Source organism: Siniperca chuatsi, linkage group LG11 (genome assembly GCF_020085105.1).
Source record: "Siniperca chuatsi isolate FFG_IHB_CAS linkage group LG11, ASM2008510v1, whole genome shotgun sequence".
Lineage (NCBI taxonomy): Eukaryota > Metazoa > Chordata > Actinopteri > Centrarchiformes > Sinipercidae > Siniperca > Siniperca chuatsi.
The window spans coordinates 5,729,480-5,745,630 of record NC_058052.1 but is presented as its reverse complement, the minus strand read 5'-3'; the positions used below and the strand labels follow the sequence as shown (position 1 = coordinate 5,745,630).

Genomic DNA, 16,151 nt, shown 5'->3' with positions numbered 1-16,151 from the left:
CTTACTGCCAGGTGTTATCAACAAATCATTTTCTCCACTTAATTGTTAAATGATATTATACTGATTCTACTCTTTTCACAGTTTTCAGTCCTTAGAGGGCTTTTTTTTTTTTTTTTCTTGCCCGAAAGGCTAAAAGAAGTCTGTTCATATTGTAGAAACAGTATGAAAGCCCTGGGCAGAGCGCTGGTATGTGCCCCTGGGTACAGGGTCAGCCACCTTCTCTGTTTGAGAGGCACAGACCAGTGGGTGTGCTAACCTGGCTCTTCCTGTCCAACTTTCTCACAGGGGTATTAATAACCCTGCCTGCCCAGCGTAGGCACAGAGCAGGGCATAAGAGGGCGTAGAGCTGGCTTTTTTTTGGGGGGTGGGGGGGTTACCCCAGCTGTTCCCTCTTCTCCTCGACAGCAGATGCCGTGAATGGCTGAGGATCTCTGGATCTGGGTCAGGGAGAGAGAGAGAGAGAGAGAGAGAGAGATGGGCGTTCAGTTACAGCCGGACTGAATTATGGTCCCAGAGAGATGGTCTGATATGAAGGCGTCAAAGCAAACATATGAACTAGTAATGCACCAGAGGAAAGATATGCTGACTCCACCAAAGGCTACAAACCATGCAAAAATAAAATTGTATGACTAATATCAGCAAAAGCCTTCCTTTACAGGGGTGTTGGGACATTAGAAATAAGGATCTGCAGCCGTAACAAGTGGGCACTCCAGGTCCAGGTTCTGACTAAAACACAGTTTGCTGACATACTGGACCCCCAACAAAATTAACCAAAGTACAGTAAAGTTAACTATTCAACGCAGAATTAGTCTCATAGTGAGTGTCTGCCAGCATGAGTCCCAACAGCTTCCTCTCTGGTTGCATCAGAGCTGACAGGCTGAGTGTTTCAACTTTCAGCGGCAGGGCGTCATCATAACCTTTAATGTAATACCAGTATGTTAACAGGGATTAGTGGCAGGGTCCGTTTACACAGCACCAACCTTGGCCAAAGATGTCTGAGCGGAAATGGCCAGATGCCACAGTGCGTATGACAGATGATATCCATCATCTACCTTTGCTTTTAGGATTTATGTCAATGTGTTTATTTGAGAAGTGGGTTTGAGCGCAGGAGATACATCTCCCAGTCAATACCTAGAGAGATGACACTACATCAGAGAAACTGACCGTGGTTAGTTTACATGGTTTGATTAAGTTATATTTTATGCTTGGGATGAGGCACTGCTACATTTAGCAATTACTGACCAGCAGATCAGAGCTATTGTTTTAAGTACGCATACACTAAGAAGAATTTTAAACAGTATAGGGCTGTACAGAAGATTGGTAACGTTTTCTGATTTTTAATGACAGTATGGTAAGAACTAATATTCCATGCATATACTACATTTAAAACCTCCACTGAAATGTACTAATAATTTTACTGATGTAAAATTATATAGCCGGCTGATATGCATTTTCCACACAAAAAAAGTTTGATCATTAACATCACAGCAAAGTAACAATAAGCAAAACCTTTTCTTTTTTTTTTTTTTTCAATAAATGATTTATTTTGGTGGGGGACTTTTAACATTTTTTGTTGGTATAAAAACCATCAATTCCTCGGGTGCCCCGGTACCTCACCAGGTAGAGCGCGCTCCCCATGTACAAGGCTGAGTCCTTACCGCAGCGGCCCGGATTCAAATCCAACCCACAGCCCTTTGATGTCATCCCCTCTCTCGCTCTCCCACATTGCCTGTCTCTCTTTAGCTGTTCCTGTCAAATAAAACCAAAAAGCCCAAAAAGTAATCTAAACAAAAAAGCCCAAACCCATCAATTCCTGTAAAAAGGGCTCTCTGTTGTGAAATGAGGAAATCTGAGCAAAGGCAGGGTTATAAAATTCTCAACTTTAATCAGTTCAAAAAGTTCACAACAAATGAAACACCTTGAGAAGGGAAATTTGCCATAAGAGATTGGGTACTTATTTGGATTTATACATTCTTTTCCTAATTAAACTCGTTGGCAATTAATTTGCTCTCTGGACAAAAAGCCTTTATTTGGACAGAACTCAAACAGGTACAAATGAAAAATACTCAATTAAATGTAAACCCAGTTTTATTTTTCATTTTGCTCTAAAGGTAGTGTCTTGAAGCACTACTGCATGGTAAACAATCTAAATTAGTACAATTCAAAATCTTCAAAGCCATCTGAGTTAAACAGGAGTTGTTATAAAGATGCAACCAACTAAGAACCCATAAATACCTCCGCCACTTCCTTAAAACATCCCATTAATGAAGGCTCACAAGTGAGCAACAATCCTCTTAGAGGAAAACAAAACGCTGATGTCGACTAGGCGACAGCACACACGCGCACACACCCACAACAAAAAGAAACAATAGAATAAAAGGAAAAAAAAATGTTCCCATGGTATTAAAGATGCTATACAATTGGGATGATATGCACATATTCGGTTTTGCTTTCCCTAAAAAAACCTCCTGCTGGCAACATGTTTTTTTTTTGTTTGTTTTTTTTAGGTGAAGCATAATTCATGAGCAACAGATGCTGATAAGTGAAGCAGCATCTTTCGACCTTCATTCATTATCCGTTAGATTCACATTCTCCCACAATGTCATGGGGCATCAAACAAGTGGTGTGTGCGCCCCTAAAGAACACTTGCTGTCTGTCACACCACAGGTCTAGACGCCTCTATGCCGACTTGAAAGATATGCCGTTTTTCATAAAAACCCTGCTCAGACTGTGTGTGTGTATATATATATATATATATATATATATATATATATATATATATATATATATATATATATATATATATATATATGGGGAAAGGGAAGAACTGGGAAAAAGAACATGGGGGTGGAGGGAACAGAACATAAACAAGATGGTTAAGGTGTCCTAATCATTACAACTTCATCATGCAGGTCTTGGGATGCGCCAGAGACCAACAAAACATAAGCTTAGATGAACAGTTCTGGAAAGATATTACACAAAAAGTCTCCATAGAAAACGCAGATTATGTAAAAAGGGCCACAGGGTGACGCGGTAATCATTTACATTTTGTTGGCATTGTTTTGGTCAACAAACATCCAATGGGACGGCCCGCTCTGCAGAGGGTGAGCGGCCTCCCGCCACACTCAAGTGCCTCTCTTGGGTTTTGTTGTGGTTGCTGTGGTTAGGGTTTATTTGTTTGTTTTTTTTTGTTTGGAGTACTGTACAGTTTGGTTGAGCTGGTGCTCAGTCACACATCTCCTCAGGGATCTCGTGAGGGTTGAGGATGCCCGGGACTGACATCTGGATCTTGTGTTTCTCCTCCTGGGCCTGACGAAGTGACGCCTCCCTCTCCTCCAGGAACAGGTCTGAGGTGTCCTCGCCTGCAAACTCCTGGAACAGCAGAAGAGAACAAGGAAACACTGCGGTCAGCTGCAGGGTTTACTCTGTCTTAAAAATCCGGACTACATCTCCATCCATCCATTACCTATATCCACTTATCCTGCAGCAGGATAAGGGCTGAACGATGTGCAAAAAAACCCCAAAACAAAACAAACAAAAAAAACATGAGTCACGATTTTAGTGGGAATGGTAATTTTTCCATTTAATTTTCGCTGAAAAAAATATAAAAATGATGATGATGTGATTTTTGCTGGGGTTCCCTTACGCCGGGAGAATATGATTTGTAGGCCGGGGCATCTGTAGTATTTATGTTGTGACACATTTTACCTTTATCAAAACATTGCAGCTCCAGCGATTTGGATCTAGCACTTGGCCATATTGCAATTTCCATATTTCAATTCCAAAACACAAATCTATTTAATTTGCAATGATTTGAAGCAAACAGTAAAACAGTATATGTTTAGCATTTCTGCTCAATAAATGACTAGGAATTAACTAATTAGCAAAATTGTTGATATGTTAATAAAATAAGTCATATACACCAAAACATGTACATCTAAACTGAGTGCAGTTTAGAAAGAATGAAGAACTCAGACATTAGTCAGTGTCAGTCCTTCCTCCTGTCCTCTGTCCTCCTCCCTCTGCTGCTGCTGTGATTTCACTGCAGGTAAGTTACCGCTGGTAGAGGGAGGAGGGGCTGGTTTGCCTCAGCCAGCAGTAAGTTTACAAGAATTTGCCAAATTTTAAGATACGTGACAAACTAAGCTAAACAGTTAGACTGTATACATACTTAGTTTTAGCTTGTTTGTAACAATCCGCTATTAGCCGAGCTAGCGCACGGTGCTTGTGTAAAACATACGAGAGAGTGCGGACAGAGCAGATTAAAATATCGCTTTCTACATGTTTATGCTTGTTGAACAGGCGTATTGGCTTTTTTACTCGCTAAGGTTTTATTACACTTTGAGTAACGAGCACTGCTAGCTGCTGTGTGTGTGTGTGAGCAGGGCCGAGGCTGCAGCGTGATAAATACTACGGTCTTTAGCCCTGGGGCCCGTTTAATGCTGGGTTTCGGTACCCATCCCTAAATTAAAAGTTTTTCTTATTCATCGTGTTTATTGCGCATGTTCATATTGCGCTGAAGATTAAAATACAATTTATCAGTCAGCACTATTATTGAGAATTGTTTATTATGATTGTATAGTTTGTGTTAATATGCTTTTGCAATGTTGTATTGTATGCAGTCATGCCAATAACGCCATGAGCCAAGAGATGACGCAACTCTCTCTTCCTAAGAAAACCTAAGAAGCATCCATGAAAAGTTTCTGAAAAAAGAAACTCTGTGTTCACAGGAAAGATTACTGTCAAAAAAGAAAGCGATTGATGGCGAGGACAAACACGGATAGCCATTGGTGTAGCTTTAGCTTTTCCTTGTTGGAGAGTGCTGAGAGAAGGGACTGAGAGCAGACACAGATGTCACGTTACTGCTCTTGGAAATTTCTCTGTATTTTTGTAACGAGCGTGGGGCGAGCTCACTGTAGGCATACATCAGAAGCACGCGTCGACAGTGTTTGTATAATTACTCATTGCCAGAAGGGAGAGAAAAAAGTTCCACACTCCAGCTTTTACACATCACTTTGTCACTATCATACACAGTTGTACAATAACAATAAGCTGGCACAGCAGGCACAAACCTCCCATATACTTGGCACAACCTGGCCATGCAGGAAAATGTTATTTCTGGAAACAACAGCTAAGCAGCTAACTATGTAGTCCCTGATAACCTCTGTGTGAAGAGACAAAGCCCGCGCAGCACACACAACAAACAGCAAAGCAAAGCTATGCAGGGCTTTGTTCAGTTTAGTTCACAGCTTTATAAGCAAACAAATACACATGGATAGACAATTCAAATACATCACATTAAATTAACACTTTGTATAACCATTGATTTTTGTCTTAATTCACCCCAAAGAGGAGCTACTTGTATTTATGCCAAACAATGGCTGAAAATCAACAACAAAAAATCCTGACACCAACAGTAACCTCACCTTTATCTGGACAAGGAAGTCTCTAAGGTGCTCCTTGAAGGCAGGAATGTCCTGGTTTAAGCTGAACAGCCCGGTCACAAACACCTTCACCTGAGCACTAACACAAACAAAAGACACACACAATCACAGTGATGATAAACTAATGTGTATTTTACTACAGCAGAGATTTTTTTTGTGTGTGTGTGTGTGTGTGTGTGTGTGTTTGTTTGTGTGTTCATACTCACTCTTGTAGGTGAGGGAAGGCCGTCTTGAGCAGGTTAGCCACGTATTCCTGAATGAACACCTGGTTGTTGGTGGGGCTGGCAGGGTTTAGCACTGTAGTGATCTTCCCCTCCTCCACCAGGTTGAACATGTAGGCCAGGATGGACGCATGCATCGTCAGGCCTGCAGGACACACACCAACACACACCCTTTTACTACAGAAACTTTAATTATATGTGTTTAATCACATCATCTTTCTTTCCCCCTGGTGTCCCCACAGCTCACGTGTGTAAACTCACCAGCAGTATGTGATGTGTCAGTGACCACAGAGAAGATGTGTTGTAGGATATCACAGAAATACGTCTGATAGAAACTCTGAGCGGCTGCTTCCTCCTGGGCCACATTCTGCAGCAACGTGTACAGAATCTGCAGACCTGGATGAGCAGAAACAGAAGCACAACTTAAGCTTCATACACATTGCTAAGTTCAAAAGGTCAGCCTGTACATTATGTGTATGTTATGTGTATTACAGCATGATCTGACAAGTAAATATGAGCGAGAGCTTCTGAACATTGCTGAGGTGAAGTATCACAGTGCACCTGCAGTGTTAATGTTTTTGCTGTTTGAAGACCATCCCCACCTGTGACACTCTGTCCTCATGACAAGATAAAACACAGCACCCAGATTGTTTTACATCATTTAGTATTCATGCTCTAGGCGTTGTTGCTCAGTATAAACATTAATAAATGGAGTAAAATGGGTGTGTGTGTGTGTGTGTGCATCAGCAGCCTTACCAGTATCAGCCACGTTCCTCATAGTGTGTTTGAAGGCCCAGATGATGGAGTCCAGCACCAGTTTGAACTGGGCAGGGGGGATGGCGAGGAATGCAGGAAAGCAGTGAGAGTTTACAGCTTGTAATAAGTAGAAGAAGTGGGTCCTGTGCTCTGGGAACTCCTCAAAGTTCTAGCAGAAAAACAGAATAGACAGGTTGTTTAAATATGTTTACTCCTACTATATCATTCGAGAGTTTGTCCAGTCGGCTCTGGTTTACCTAATGTTTATAAGCCAGCATGGGCACTTAGGGAGGGGTGTCATTTCCACTGGGGATGGGGGGGACTTTTATTGTTTCAGGTTGATTTTCTTACTGAAGTCTCTGAACGTTGTTCTTACTGTGCAGCCACCACAGTCCATATGAGAGAAGATTGGAGAGGATACAAATGTTGACACTCTCATCGGAGTTGCCTTCAGTTATTACCATGCGCTCAAAGCAATGACTTTAAAAATAATAAAAAATATCCCTGCCTGTTAATTTGGTCCTACAAAACATGCTAGAATTGAACATCAGTCAAAAATAAGACCGTAAAGCACAGTGCTCTTTGTAGCTAAGATGCATTCATTTATTTAAATGAAATTCCCCCCCCCCCCAGTCTGAGTTAGATATGGCTCTTCACTTCATTCAGACAAGTCTGACTGTACTAAGCATAATCTGATACATATTGTAGATGCACGCATTAGGTTCAAGGCTGGATTACCAAATGGGCAAAGCAGGCAACTGCCCCGGGGTCCAAAGCACATTTTTGCCCTCAAGGTAACCCCATAGTGGAATAATCCAGCCCTGAATCGGTTATGTTTGTCTTTTTTTCCTTCAAACATGAAAAATAGAGCACAGGAAACTTTATCTAAAGGCTGTCTTACCTCGTGGTTTTAGAAATGACACCAACAAGCAGTTGAGAAACTTGAATGCCATTTTTTCGCCAGCAACCTATTTTTTATGCTATAGTTTTTCATAGGCAGTTCATACAAGTTCCACACAAATATCACAGATCCTCTGATCAGGTTTTCTGGAACTTGAAAGCCATGACTGGAAACAGCTGCAGGCAAACCTTCCAACCAAGAATGACTGGACTGCAACTGCCAATGAAATAAACTATAAGGAGAAACTGACATTTACTTTAAGACTTCAATATAGGTATGTATGAACTATATGTAAAAGAGATATAAGATGTTGGTTTTCTAACAATGGCCCATCATGTCAAAGTGCACAAACATAATTAGTCCAATATAGCACTGTGATTAACAGACTGCAGTGAAGGCCACATGATATACAGTAGATTGCTTATCTATGTGCAAATGAAACCTGCTAATTCAAATGTTTTCTTGATGACTAAGGTGCTTAGTCACCTACTGTACTGGAAGCTTAGATTTTCACTGAAGCAGTGAAGAATCGGAACTGTCAGATTACAAACTGTGTCCAGTTGATCATTGTGATCATGTTACCTTGTTGATCATGTTTAGGGTGCACTCGAAGACGGCATCAAAGATCTGAGGTATCTCGCTGGTGATGTGTCCCCCCAGCTTGTTGACGATGGTTGCCATGGTGCTGAGGACCTCGGGTTCACGGGCAGCGGGGACATTGCGCTGGTAGTCAATGAGGACTGCGTCCAGCAGCGGTGGAACAAAGTTCTCCCCTACCTGGAAAACAACAGGAGGTATCAGCAAGGATCAACACGCCAATAACCGAGGGAGAAAAAACAGGAGCTTCCACCTTTAAAGACAGGTGCTGGAAAGAAATTTAAGTAAGAGACACAAGAGTAAAAATACAGTATCACTGCTGTTTTCTCAAGACCACATTAAATTCACAAACAAGAAATGCAATCAACGTACTTTAATAAAAAAGTTATTAGAATGTTCATCATCCCAAAATAGGTCTATTGTTTTGCAAGACAACTTCAGAAATATTAGGTTTCCTCCCCCAGATTTCAGAGTGACTTCTCACCATCTGTGGGTCGTTTGATCGGCTGACCCAGCCTGAGATCAGTTTCAGTGTCTCTCGTTTCACTGTTCTCATACTCCGGATCAAGGGCTGTTTCGTCACCATCTCACCTGCAACACAAAGAGGAGACACATATTGAAGGTACTGCATGACAAAAATTTCCCCACTTTGTCTAGTAATATATTGTTTTCTTGTGAGGATGAGTGAAGGTTTTGCACAGGGCACAGAGAAAGGGTCTTTGAGTGTGTAGCTCATACAAAACTCGACTACAAGTCATGGACAACTGCAGACCTGTGCATCAGATAAATGCTGACTGATTGAGCAGGAAAGGATCACCAGCAGCATGTTTGTGTGTCAGGGTCTCCTCTCGTTTGCTGTGCGTTATAGTTTAGTAAATGCTAAATTGCTCCCCAGAACACTTTTGGTCAAGCAGCGAGATGATAGGTACCACGGAATTGCTCTTCCTTTATCACTGTATCTTTGGTTGAACTAAGCCATTACAACGTTTAGGCCACTGTAGGCAATGTTGCAAATCACTGAGCAAGAGGCTCCTTTCCAGTCAAGATGGTGGCGAAGCTAACGAAAACTGAGATTTATTAATCTCGTATCGTGTCTAATTTTAGTGGATCATAAGATATCGGGTATGAAATTAATCTGCAGATGTTCCGGTTCAAGTTTAGACCAAATGTTTCTATGGATGTCAGTTTCTGAGCCACGACAAAGGCCAAAACGTGGCCTGCAACAGACTAGGTTGTTAAGCCTTGTTTTTAACTGGAGGCCGGTTAGGAGGAGTGAGAAATCAGCAGTTGGTATAAAACAGAGAAATCAAAAGCCAATCACTATAAAGATCAATTTCCTGCCATGGAAAACTTCAAGCGTTATGTGGTTCATTTGAATTGACTTTTTAAGCACTTTGTTAAAAAAGAGGCTATTTTCAAGGTATTCCAGTACTTTATTTTTAATACTGCTATACCAGCGGCTATAACAAAACAAAAAACGATCGGTATCGGCTGCGTACCGGCCGATATGGCTCAAAGACGATCGGCAACCAGTATCAGTGGCAAAGAACGCGATCTGGGCATCCCTACTTTATGACAACATTAGATTTACAGAATTTCTGTATCAATGAATTTTCTTGATTTGCCATCAGGTATTTAATTCACTGGATCATCCCAAAACAGACATTTCCATCTTGTTACTTTATCAATGAATGGTTTCTCGATTGAATTTCTACAACTGAAAACACCATCACAACTGACATTACATATATCTTAATTCATAATTTTATCCATATCACCCATCCCTACAGGTAAGGAAAAAAAAAAGATGGCTCACAGCTAAGCTGACCATCACATTATCCTCAAAAAGGTTTGGTTAAGCTTTTGAACAGGATTTATTCCTCCTTCACGGATCGCCATTTCTTCCCTGCTCAGAATCAGTGGCCAATGCAAGTGCAAAAATCCTTGATACATGATCATTACTGACAGACCTCATACGGCACCTCTCCTCCCATTTAAGCAAAGAAAGACTCAAAGTCACCAAAACAGGCGCACACAAGAAAAAAGAGACAGTCTTGCTACAAATAAAATGCCCGTACTGAATGACAAAATACTAAAATGCCGCTGCGCAACAAGTACCAGGTATATTAACAGCAGCCAAGGTATATTTGGCGACCCACTTTAGCATTTTTATCCATCCCAGAGAACAACGCCATCCACGATCAATTATCCAGTGGACAATCTCCCCTTGCTCTACTGACAATCGCACATGCTCTGAAGAGAAACACACAGAGTGTCCGGTGTAATGTAGATCTACTTATGCCGCACCTGATGGTGCACTAACAACAAGCCTCCTCCGCATGCGGCTCACCTGCTGTTGTGAAAACGGAATTGCGGGTGAAAAAAATCCAAAATGCGAGTTGTGTCTTTTGGGCGACTTTATAAAACATAGTGCTGACGAAGAAAGTCAGCAGAGGAGGCACATACAGGGAGAGAGAAAAAGAAAGAGGCGGGGTGAGGCAAGCCGGTGTGTTTGCAGTAAGAGACAGAGGTGTAGGTGTGTGCGTGTTTAGAAAAAAGAAAATTGAAGGGAAAAGAAAAGTGAGCAGATTAAAGTAGTTTGTGAGTAAACAATAAAATAAGGTGGAGAATTGAGTAGATTTAAAATGGTGCAATAAGAAATAACCTACAGGAAATAGGATAATAAATAAAACTAATGTTCAATACCAATAAATAGCTTTTCTTCTTCATGAGGTGTATGTGTATTACTAAGCTATTATTAGGCTTATACTACAATAGTGGCATAAAATGAATAGAAAAATACAATTAAATCGTTAATCGCAATTATTTGTATAACAATTAATCGTCAACTAAAATTGTGTGTAACAACGCTCATGTAACCATAACGACTCTCATTTTACATCATGGTGTGAACAACAATGAGGTGAATCTACAGACATGTTATCAGTCAGCTGTATGATCACAAACACACACCTCCCTTACCATTTGTCTGAATGGCAGCAGAGATGTTCTCGCTGAGGCACTTGTAGACGTTGAGCATGTCAAGGTAAATCCGTCCCAGCTGGATGACAAAGGGGTGTCCCACAGCCTTACAGGCTCTGACGTTGGTCTTCAGGATGCTGCCCAGCTGTTTCACAGTCTCTGGGTCCTTCAAGATGTCCACATTCTGAGGGAGCAGCAGGAGGAGGGATGGAGCAGACTATAGATTAACACACTGTTCTTGTTTGTCTGTCAGAAATATAGACTGGTATATTAGGTAACTTTTTTCTGTATGTGTTAGTATATTGGTCTCTTACCTTGGTGGCCTGCTGGATGATGCTGTCCCACACTTGATTGGGCAGCAGCATGTATTTTTCTATCAGGTGCTCTTGAACAGCCTGATCTGTCTGGGCCCCAATCATATAACCTACTGCCTCATAGAACGTGTGTACCTGGACACAAACAGGAAAACTTAGTATGCAAACTTGACTGGGCAAAAGCAAATAAGAGAAATTATTTTCAAGCAAAATTCTGGTGATAACTGTGTCTCTCTCTGCACAATGCACAAATGTGATAAATCTCTAGAGATGATTATAATGCCCATCAGCATCTATTTGCTGACCTGCTGAGGCTGAAGGTCACAGATGATGGTGTTGATGTTGTTGAGGATCTCGTCGATGAAGGGCATCACCTCTCCCACCTGCACCTGGATAAAATGGCGCCGGCACTTCTGGGCAATCTTGATGAAGGTGTCACAGGCCATGTCCTGAACACCATCATGGGTTTCTGATGAAGAAGGGACATGGAGAGTGATATTAAGTTACATCAAAATATGATATTTATAAATTCAACATTTTCAAACCAATTAATTTCCCAAAACATAATGAATGCATTCAAGTTTAAAAAAAAAACAACAACAAAACAAACACTCATCTCTCACCATGCATGAACTCAAAGAGCTTGTTGACCACAGTTTTGAGGAACTTCCAGTGGGCTCTGAGAAAGCGTGGATACTGGCCAACAATATACATGATGTTGGAGGCAATGATGGCCTTGTTGTCCTTTCCTCTCTTCTGCTCACACAGACCCAGCAGATCCTGAGACAAACAGAAGGGTTTTCACAATTACAGACACATAACCTGGAGTCAGTGTTTAGTGTTCTATACAATGGCTTGTTAAATCCTTTAACGTCAAAGTAGTATCAAAAATCGCATGACCTGACCAGAGAGGGATAAACTGCAAGTACACTTTTAAAGCTTCTCTTTTCCAATAATGAAAAAGAGCAGACCACATGTTCAGTGATTTTTTTTATACCTTGATGACAGTGACCAGGAACCTCTTCTCATCCTCCTCATGCATAGCCCCACTGATGGATCCAATGGCCCAGCACAACGTGTTGAGGTTCTTCCAGGACCATTCGGTACCGTTCACCTGGTTGTGAAGCTTCTCTGTCATTATGCGTTCTGTATCCGCATAGTCCAAGTGAGTCAGGTACACTGCACAAAGCACAAAGTAGATTTGTATTATCAGTAAGTGTAACAGGGTGCAGGGTATGCGCATCTCAAAAACTTTAACAGGTGCTGGATCAAAAAGCAAACTAAATGATTTCGATTAGATCGAAACATTGCTCAATTGCTGGGAGCTATTAGTACAGTGTGCGGATCTTTTGTCCAATTATCATCAGTAAGTGTACAATGTATAGTAAACTTAAAGCCAAAAGCACATATCTGTGCAGTTGTGAACATGAAAAAAGTGTATGAACAGAGACAGTGAAATGTTTTGCCAGTTTGGTAAGTGACACTGATCAATATATCTGCCAAACCCCAGCAGTTGGTGCTTCACAGCTATAATTTTATGACCCAGGAGTCTGTATAATCATTATATCATCATAATCATTTGATTTTAGATAGCCAATGTTACAAGCAGCCAATGCTAAAGAGTATAAACATTAAAGCTTTCCCTACATGCATCAATTTTCTTAATGGCTTGTCTTGTTCAGGGTCACAGGAGTCTATCCCAGCAGATACACCCGGAATTAATTGCTGGTCTATGAGTTTCCAGTCAATCTAACCTGCATGTCTTTGGACTGTGGGTGAAAATCGGAGCACCTGGAGGAAACCCACGCAGACACGGGGAGAACATGCAAACTCCACACAGAAAGGCCTCAGCCAGCCGGCAGTGCTAACCACTGAGCCACCGTGCAGCCTGATTGTCCTACAATATTTAAATATTATAGTAGTACTGAGTAAAATAAACCAATTTATTGTGAGGATGCATCTGATCAGTAAGAATGCAGGAAGCTGCATTATCAATGAAATAGTTGGATGGGTGCATACATTAGAAGCTATACAGACATCATATCACTCTTTGTGGTTATGATCAATTAAACACTGAATTTAAGACAAGTGGCCAAGAAAAAGTAAACTAAGGAAAACGGAAGTGGATGTGGACTTTAGATGGCTTTATTACTAAGTCATACCAAGGGTTTCCCTCATGTTCTTGTAGAGGTTGATGGAATCGGTGTCCTTCATGAACTCTCTGACCACCTCTCCCTGGTCATTCTCCACCACCAATACCTCCTCCGGCTTGGCCATCCGACTTACCATCAGCAGACGCACCTGTCACAAGAGTTAAACACCTGTCAGCACGTACACACACCTTGAAGAGCAGCTTCACTGCTCTCACACTTGCGCACCCACATATACCCACACATATCACAGTGTGCAACCTTAAACAATGTATACAATGGAGGTATTGTATGTCTCATGGCTATATACACACCACACACTATATTATGGAATGTAAAATATTATCACCAAAGAGAAGAAAATCTGTTATTTTGCTTTACTATCTGCTGATTTTCAGTAACATTGTAACTAGCAACTCTTTTGGCAGCAGTTTAACAGCCACCTGTTGCTTGACCAGTGCCAACTGATTCTAGTATGACTGTGAACTAAGACTCTGCAGGTTCCATAAATTGAAACAGTTCTGCACCCCTAAACACTAAACTGCTGTGCCATCTCTAACTCGTAAGAAAGAAATGTTTCTTAAAAGAAACAGTTGCATTTGTAAATTAAACTTCAACAGTGCAAATTCTAAATATTTGATGTTGATTTTCTCAGCTTATGGCCATATTGTTGACATCCTAACAATGCATTAATTCATCATATTACATCAATGTGTATGCAAATGTCATCAAGTGAAAAAAAGGGACAATGCCATTCAAGGCTGTTGGTGCGTTAATTCTTAAGTAAAGCAAGTTAAATGTAATTGGCTGTGTGTGGTACCTTGGAGAGTACAGGCAGATAGAGCTGTCTGCGTGGTGGCACGTCAAAGTGCTGGTTGCCAGAGAGCAGGGGGGACGTGGACGTAGAGAAGGGACTTTCTCTGTACAGCTCAGCAGCCAAGTGGTTCCAATACTCCAGACAAATTTTGAAGATCTCAGTCTCTTCCACTTCTGACACCAGCAGCATGTAGTGGAGGGCCTGAAAGAGGACCATGGAAACAGTTAGACCATGGATGCAGTTATCTACATGAGACACCGTTTGTTAGAGAGACTTATGTTTTTATTCTCCAATATTAAACCCCCCCTCCTGTGCTACTGGTTTAGACAAGCCGTTACACCACTAGATGTGTCCCAGCAACTGACAGTATTCTCTCTTACCTCCATTAATGTTTCTCTGAGGTTGAGCCGCTTCTCAATGAGCTGCCCGTGCTCTTTAAGGAAAGTACAGAGGAACAGACTGAGGTTTTGGATGAAGTTCTGCTCGTCATCTTTCCCGTTGGAGTAGGCCAGCCGAATGTTGGTGTTCAGAGGCAGCATCTACACAGTTACGGATCAGATTGAAATCTTAATTTGTATCTTTACAACAAGAAAAGGGAATCTGAGCATTGTCTCATCTGACAATTTAACGCACCTGTTTGAGTTGACACATGGTCAGGGTGAAGAGTGTGACGAACTGCTCCTCATACTGGCTGACGCTCACACCAGCAATCTCAGTGAGGCACTTCAGTGTCACATTGCGAAACATGGGCACATTCAAGAACTGAAAACAGTTGAAAGAGATGTTAAAACTAATTGTTAACAATTTGTTTGTGTGTCAACGTGTTATGTGACATTGTGTGCATCTGTGTACACACCTTATACACCAATGTGCTGATCAACTTGGTTTCAAAGATGTATCCCAGAGGAATCCAGTTGAGAAAACGTAGGAGGGTCTCCAGAGTGGCGTGTACCAGGGGGGCATTCTGGGAATTTTCCTAAGGTGCAACCAATGAGACGAAAAACAGTTGAAGGACAAGTACTGGTGTTCAACTGACAATAAAAGATTGTACAACAATGCTAAAAAGTAAGAGATGAGGATTTGCATACCATAACAAACTGGCAAAGCTGGAATATCTGCGAGAATTCATTGCACATGCTGAAAGAAAAGAAGAAACACTATGGAACATACTGTATGCATCTAAACACACATTTTAGAGATCTTCCTGCATTTGAGAAAGGCAGAGACGATCTCTCTTTCAAGAGATCATACTGACATTTAAATGTAAAGTTTTAAATTAACTTCATCTTAATGCTTTCTGTAAAACACATGTCTAGCTACAATGCGATTGATCGATCACTGTCGTCTGCTGAGCTAAATCTGACAGAGCCTGAGGTATTTCTTGTTATAAATTTTAATAGTTGATCTTTTAAACAATCAGTGATTAATTATGAAATTTTCTGAGTGAAATTGTGTCTTTGATTTTTCACCCTGAAGGTCAGTTTTTTCCCCCTTAAGTGTATTAATGTTTTCTAATGTTAGTGGAGTTGGTCATTATTTCAGTCAAGGTGGCCGCCTCCGCAATAAAACACTGTGGAAAAAATCCTAAACTTTTGTATCAAAGCAGGGAAAAATGTCTTCTTGACTGATGAATCCAGGTTTGAAATTTACAGTTGCACCTATAAAGCTTATGTGACGCACAATATGCTAACAACAGTGTGTAAACCATTAGTCAAATTTAGTGGTTTAGTGGATGTCTTCAGGTGTGAGAATGTTTCAGCTATACAGGTGACTTAAGATCAACAACTACACATAGACCAAAGAGAAATTCTACTATACTCTCCAAGAAAGTGCATATACAAAATATTAACTTGTACAGCTTTCTCCTCACTCAAAAGACTTCAAACCCGGTAAGCATCTTTGGGAACATCTGAATAAGGAATTGGCAAAATAAACTATTACTAAACCTGGGCAATAGGATGATGTAATG

The 16,151-nt window shown here is 41.1% G+C and overlaps 1 protein-coding gene across 3 annotated transcripts in view; it reads right to left on the bottom strand.

Annotated features, from left to right (window-relative positions):
- Nucleotides 1–1,860: 1,860 nt before the first annotated feature.
- Nucleotides 1,861–16,151, bottom strand: part of xpo1b (exportin 1 (CRM1 homolog, yeast) b) — a 29,188-nt gene continuing 14,897 nt past the window's right edge. For 2 of the 3 annotated variants that reach the window (XM_044215432.1, XM_044215433.1), the window contains exons 8-25: nt 15,271–15,319; nt 15,039–15,158; nt 14,816–14,944; nt 14,563–14,721; nt 14,186–14,383; nt 13,378–13,516; nt 12,213–12,394; nt 11,839–11,995; nt 11,521–11,684; nt 11,216–11,350; nt 10,893–11,085; nt 8,404–8,510; nt 7,905–8,099; nt 6,422–6,590; nt 5,927–6,061; nt 5,651–5,810; nt 5,427–5,523; nt 1,861–3,372 (exon numbers count right to left, since the gene is read on the bottom strand). In XM_044215432.1, the coding sequence (XP_044071367.1) occupies nt 3,226–3,372; nt 5,427–5,523; nt 5,651–5,810; nt 5,927–6,061; nt 6,422–6,590; nt 7,905–8,099; nt 8,404–8,510; nt 10,893–11,085; nt 11,216–11,350; nt 11,521–11,684; nt 11,839–11,995; nt 12,213–12,394; nt 13,378–13,516; nt 14,186–14,383; nt 14,563–14,721; nt 14,816–14,944; nt 15,039–15,158; nt 15,271–15,319 (2,635 nt within the window). In that variant the 3' untranslated portion in view covers nt 1,861–3,225. The remainder of the gene's footprint in view (nt 3,373–5,426; nt 5,524–5,650; nt 5,811–5,926; nt 6,062–6,421; nt 6,591–7,904; nt 8,100–8,403; nt 8,511–10,892; nt 11,086–11,215; nt 11,351–11,520; nt 11,685–11,838; nt 11,996–12,212; nt 12,395–13,377; nt 13,517–14,185; nt 14,384–14,562; nt 14,722–14,815; nt 14,945–15,038; nt 15,159–15,270; nt 15,320–16,151) is intronic. The other variant, XM_044215431.1, reaches the window with a different exon arrangement.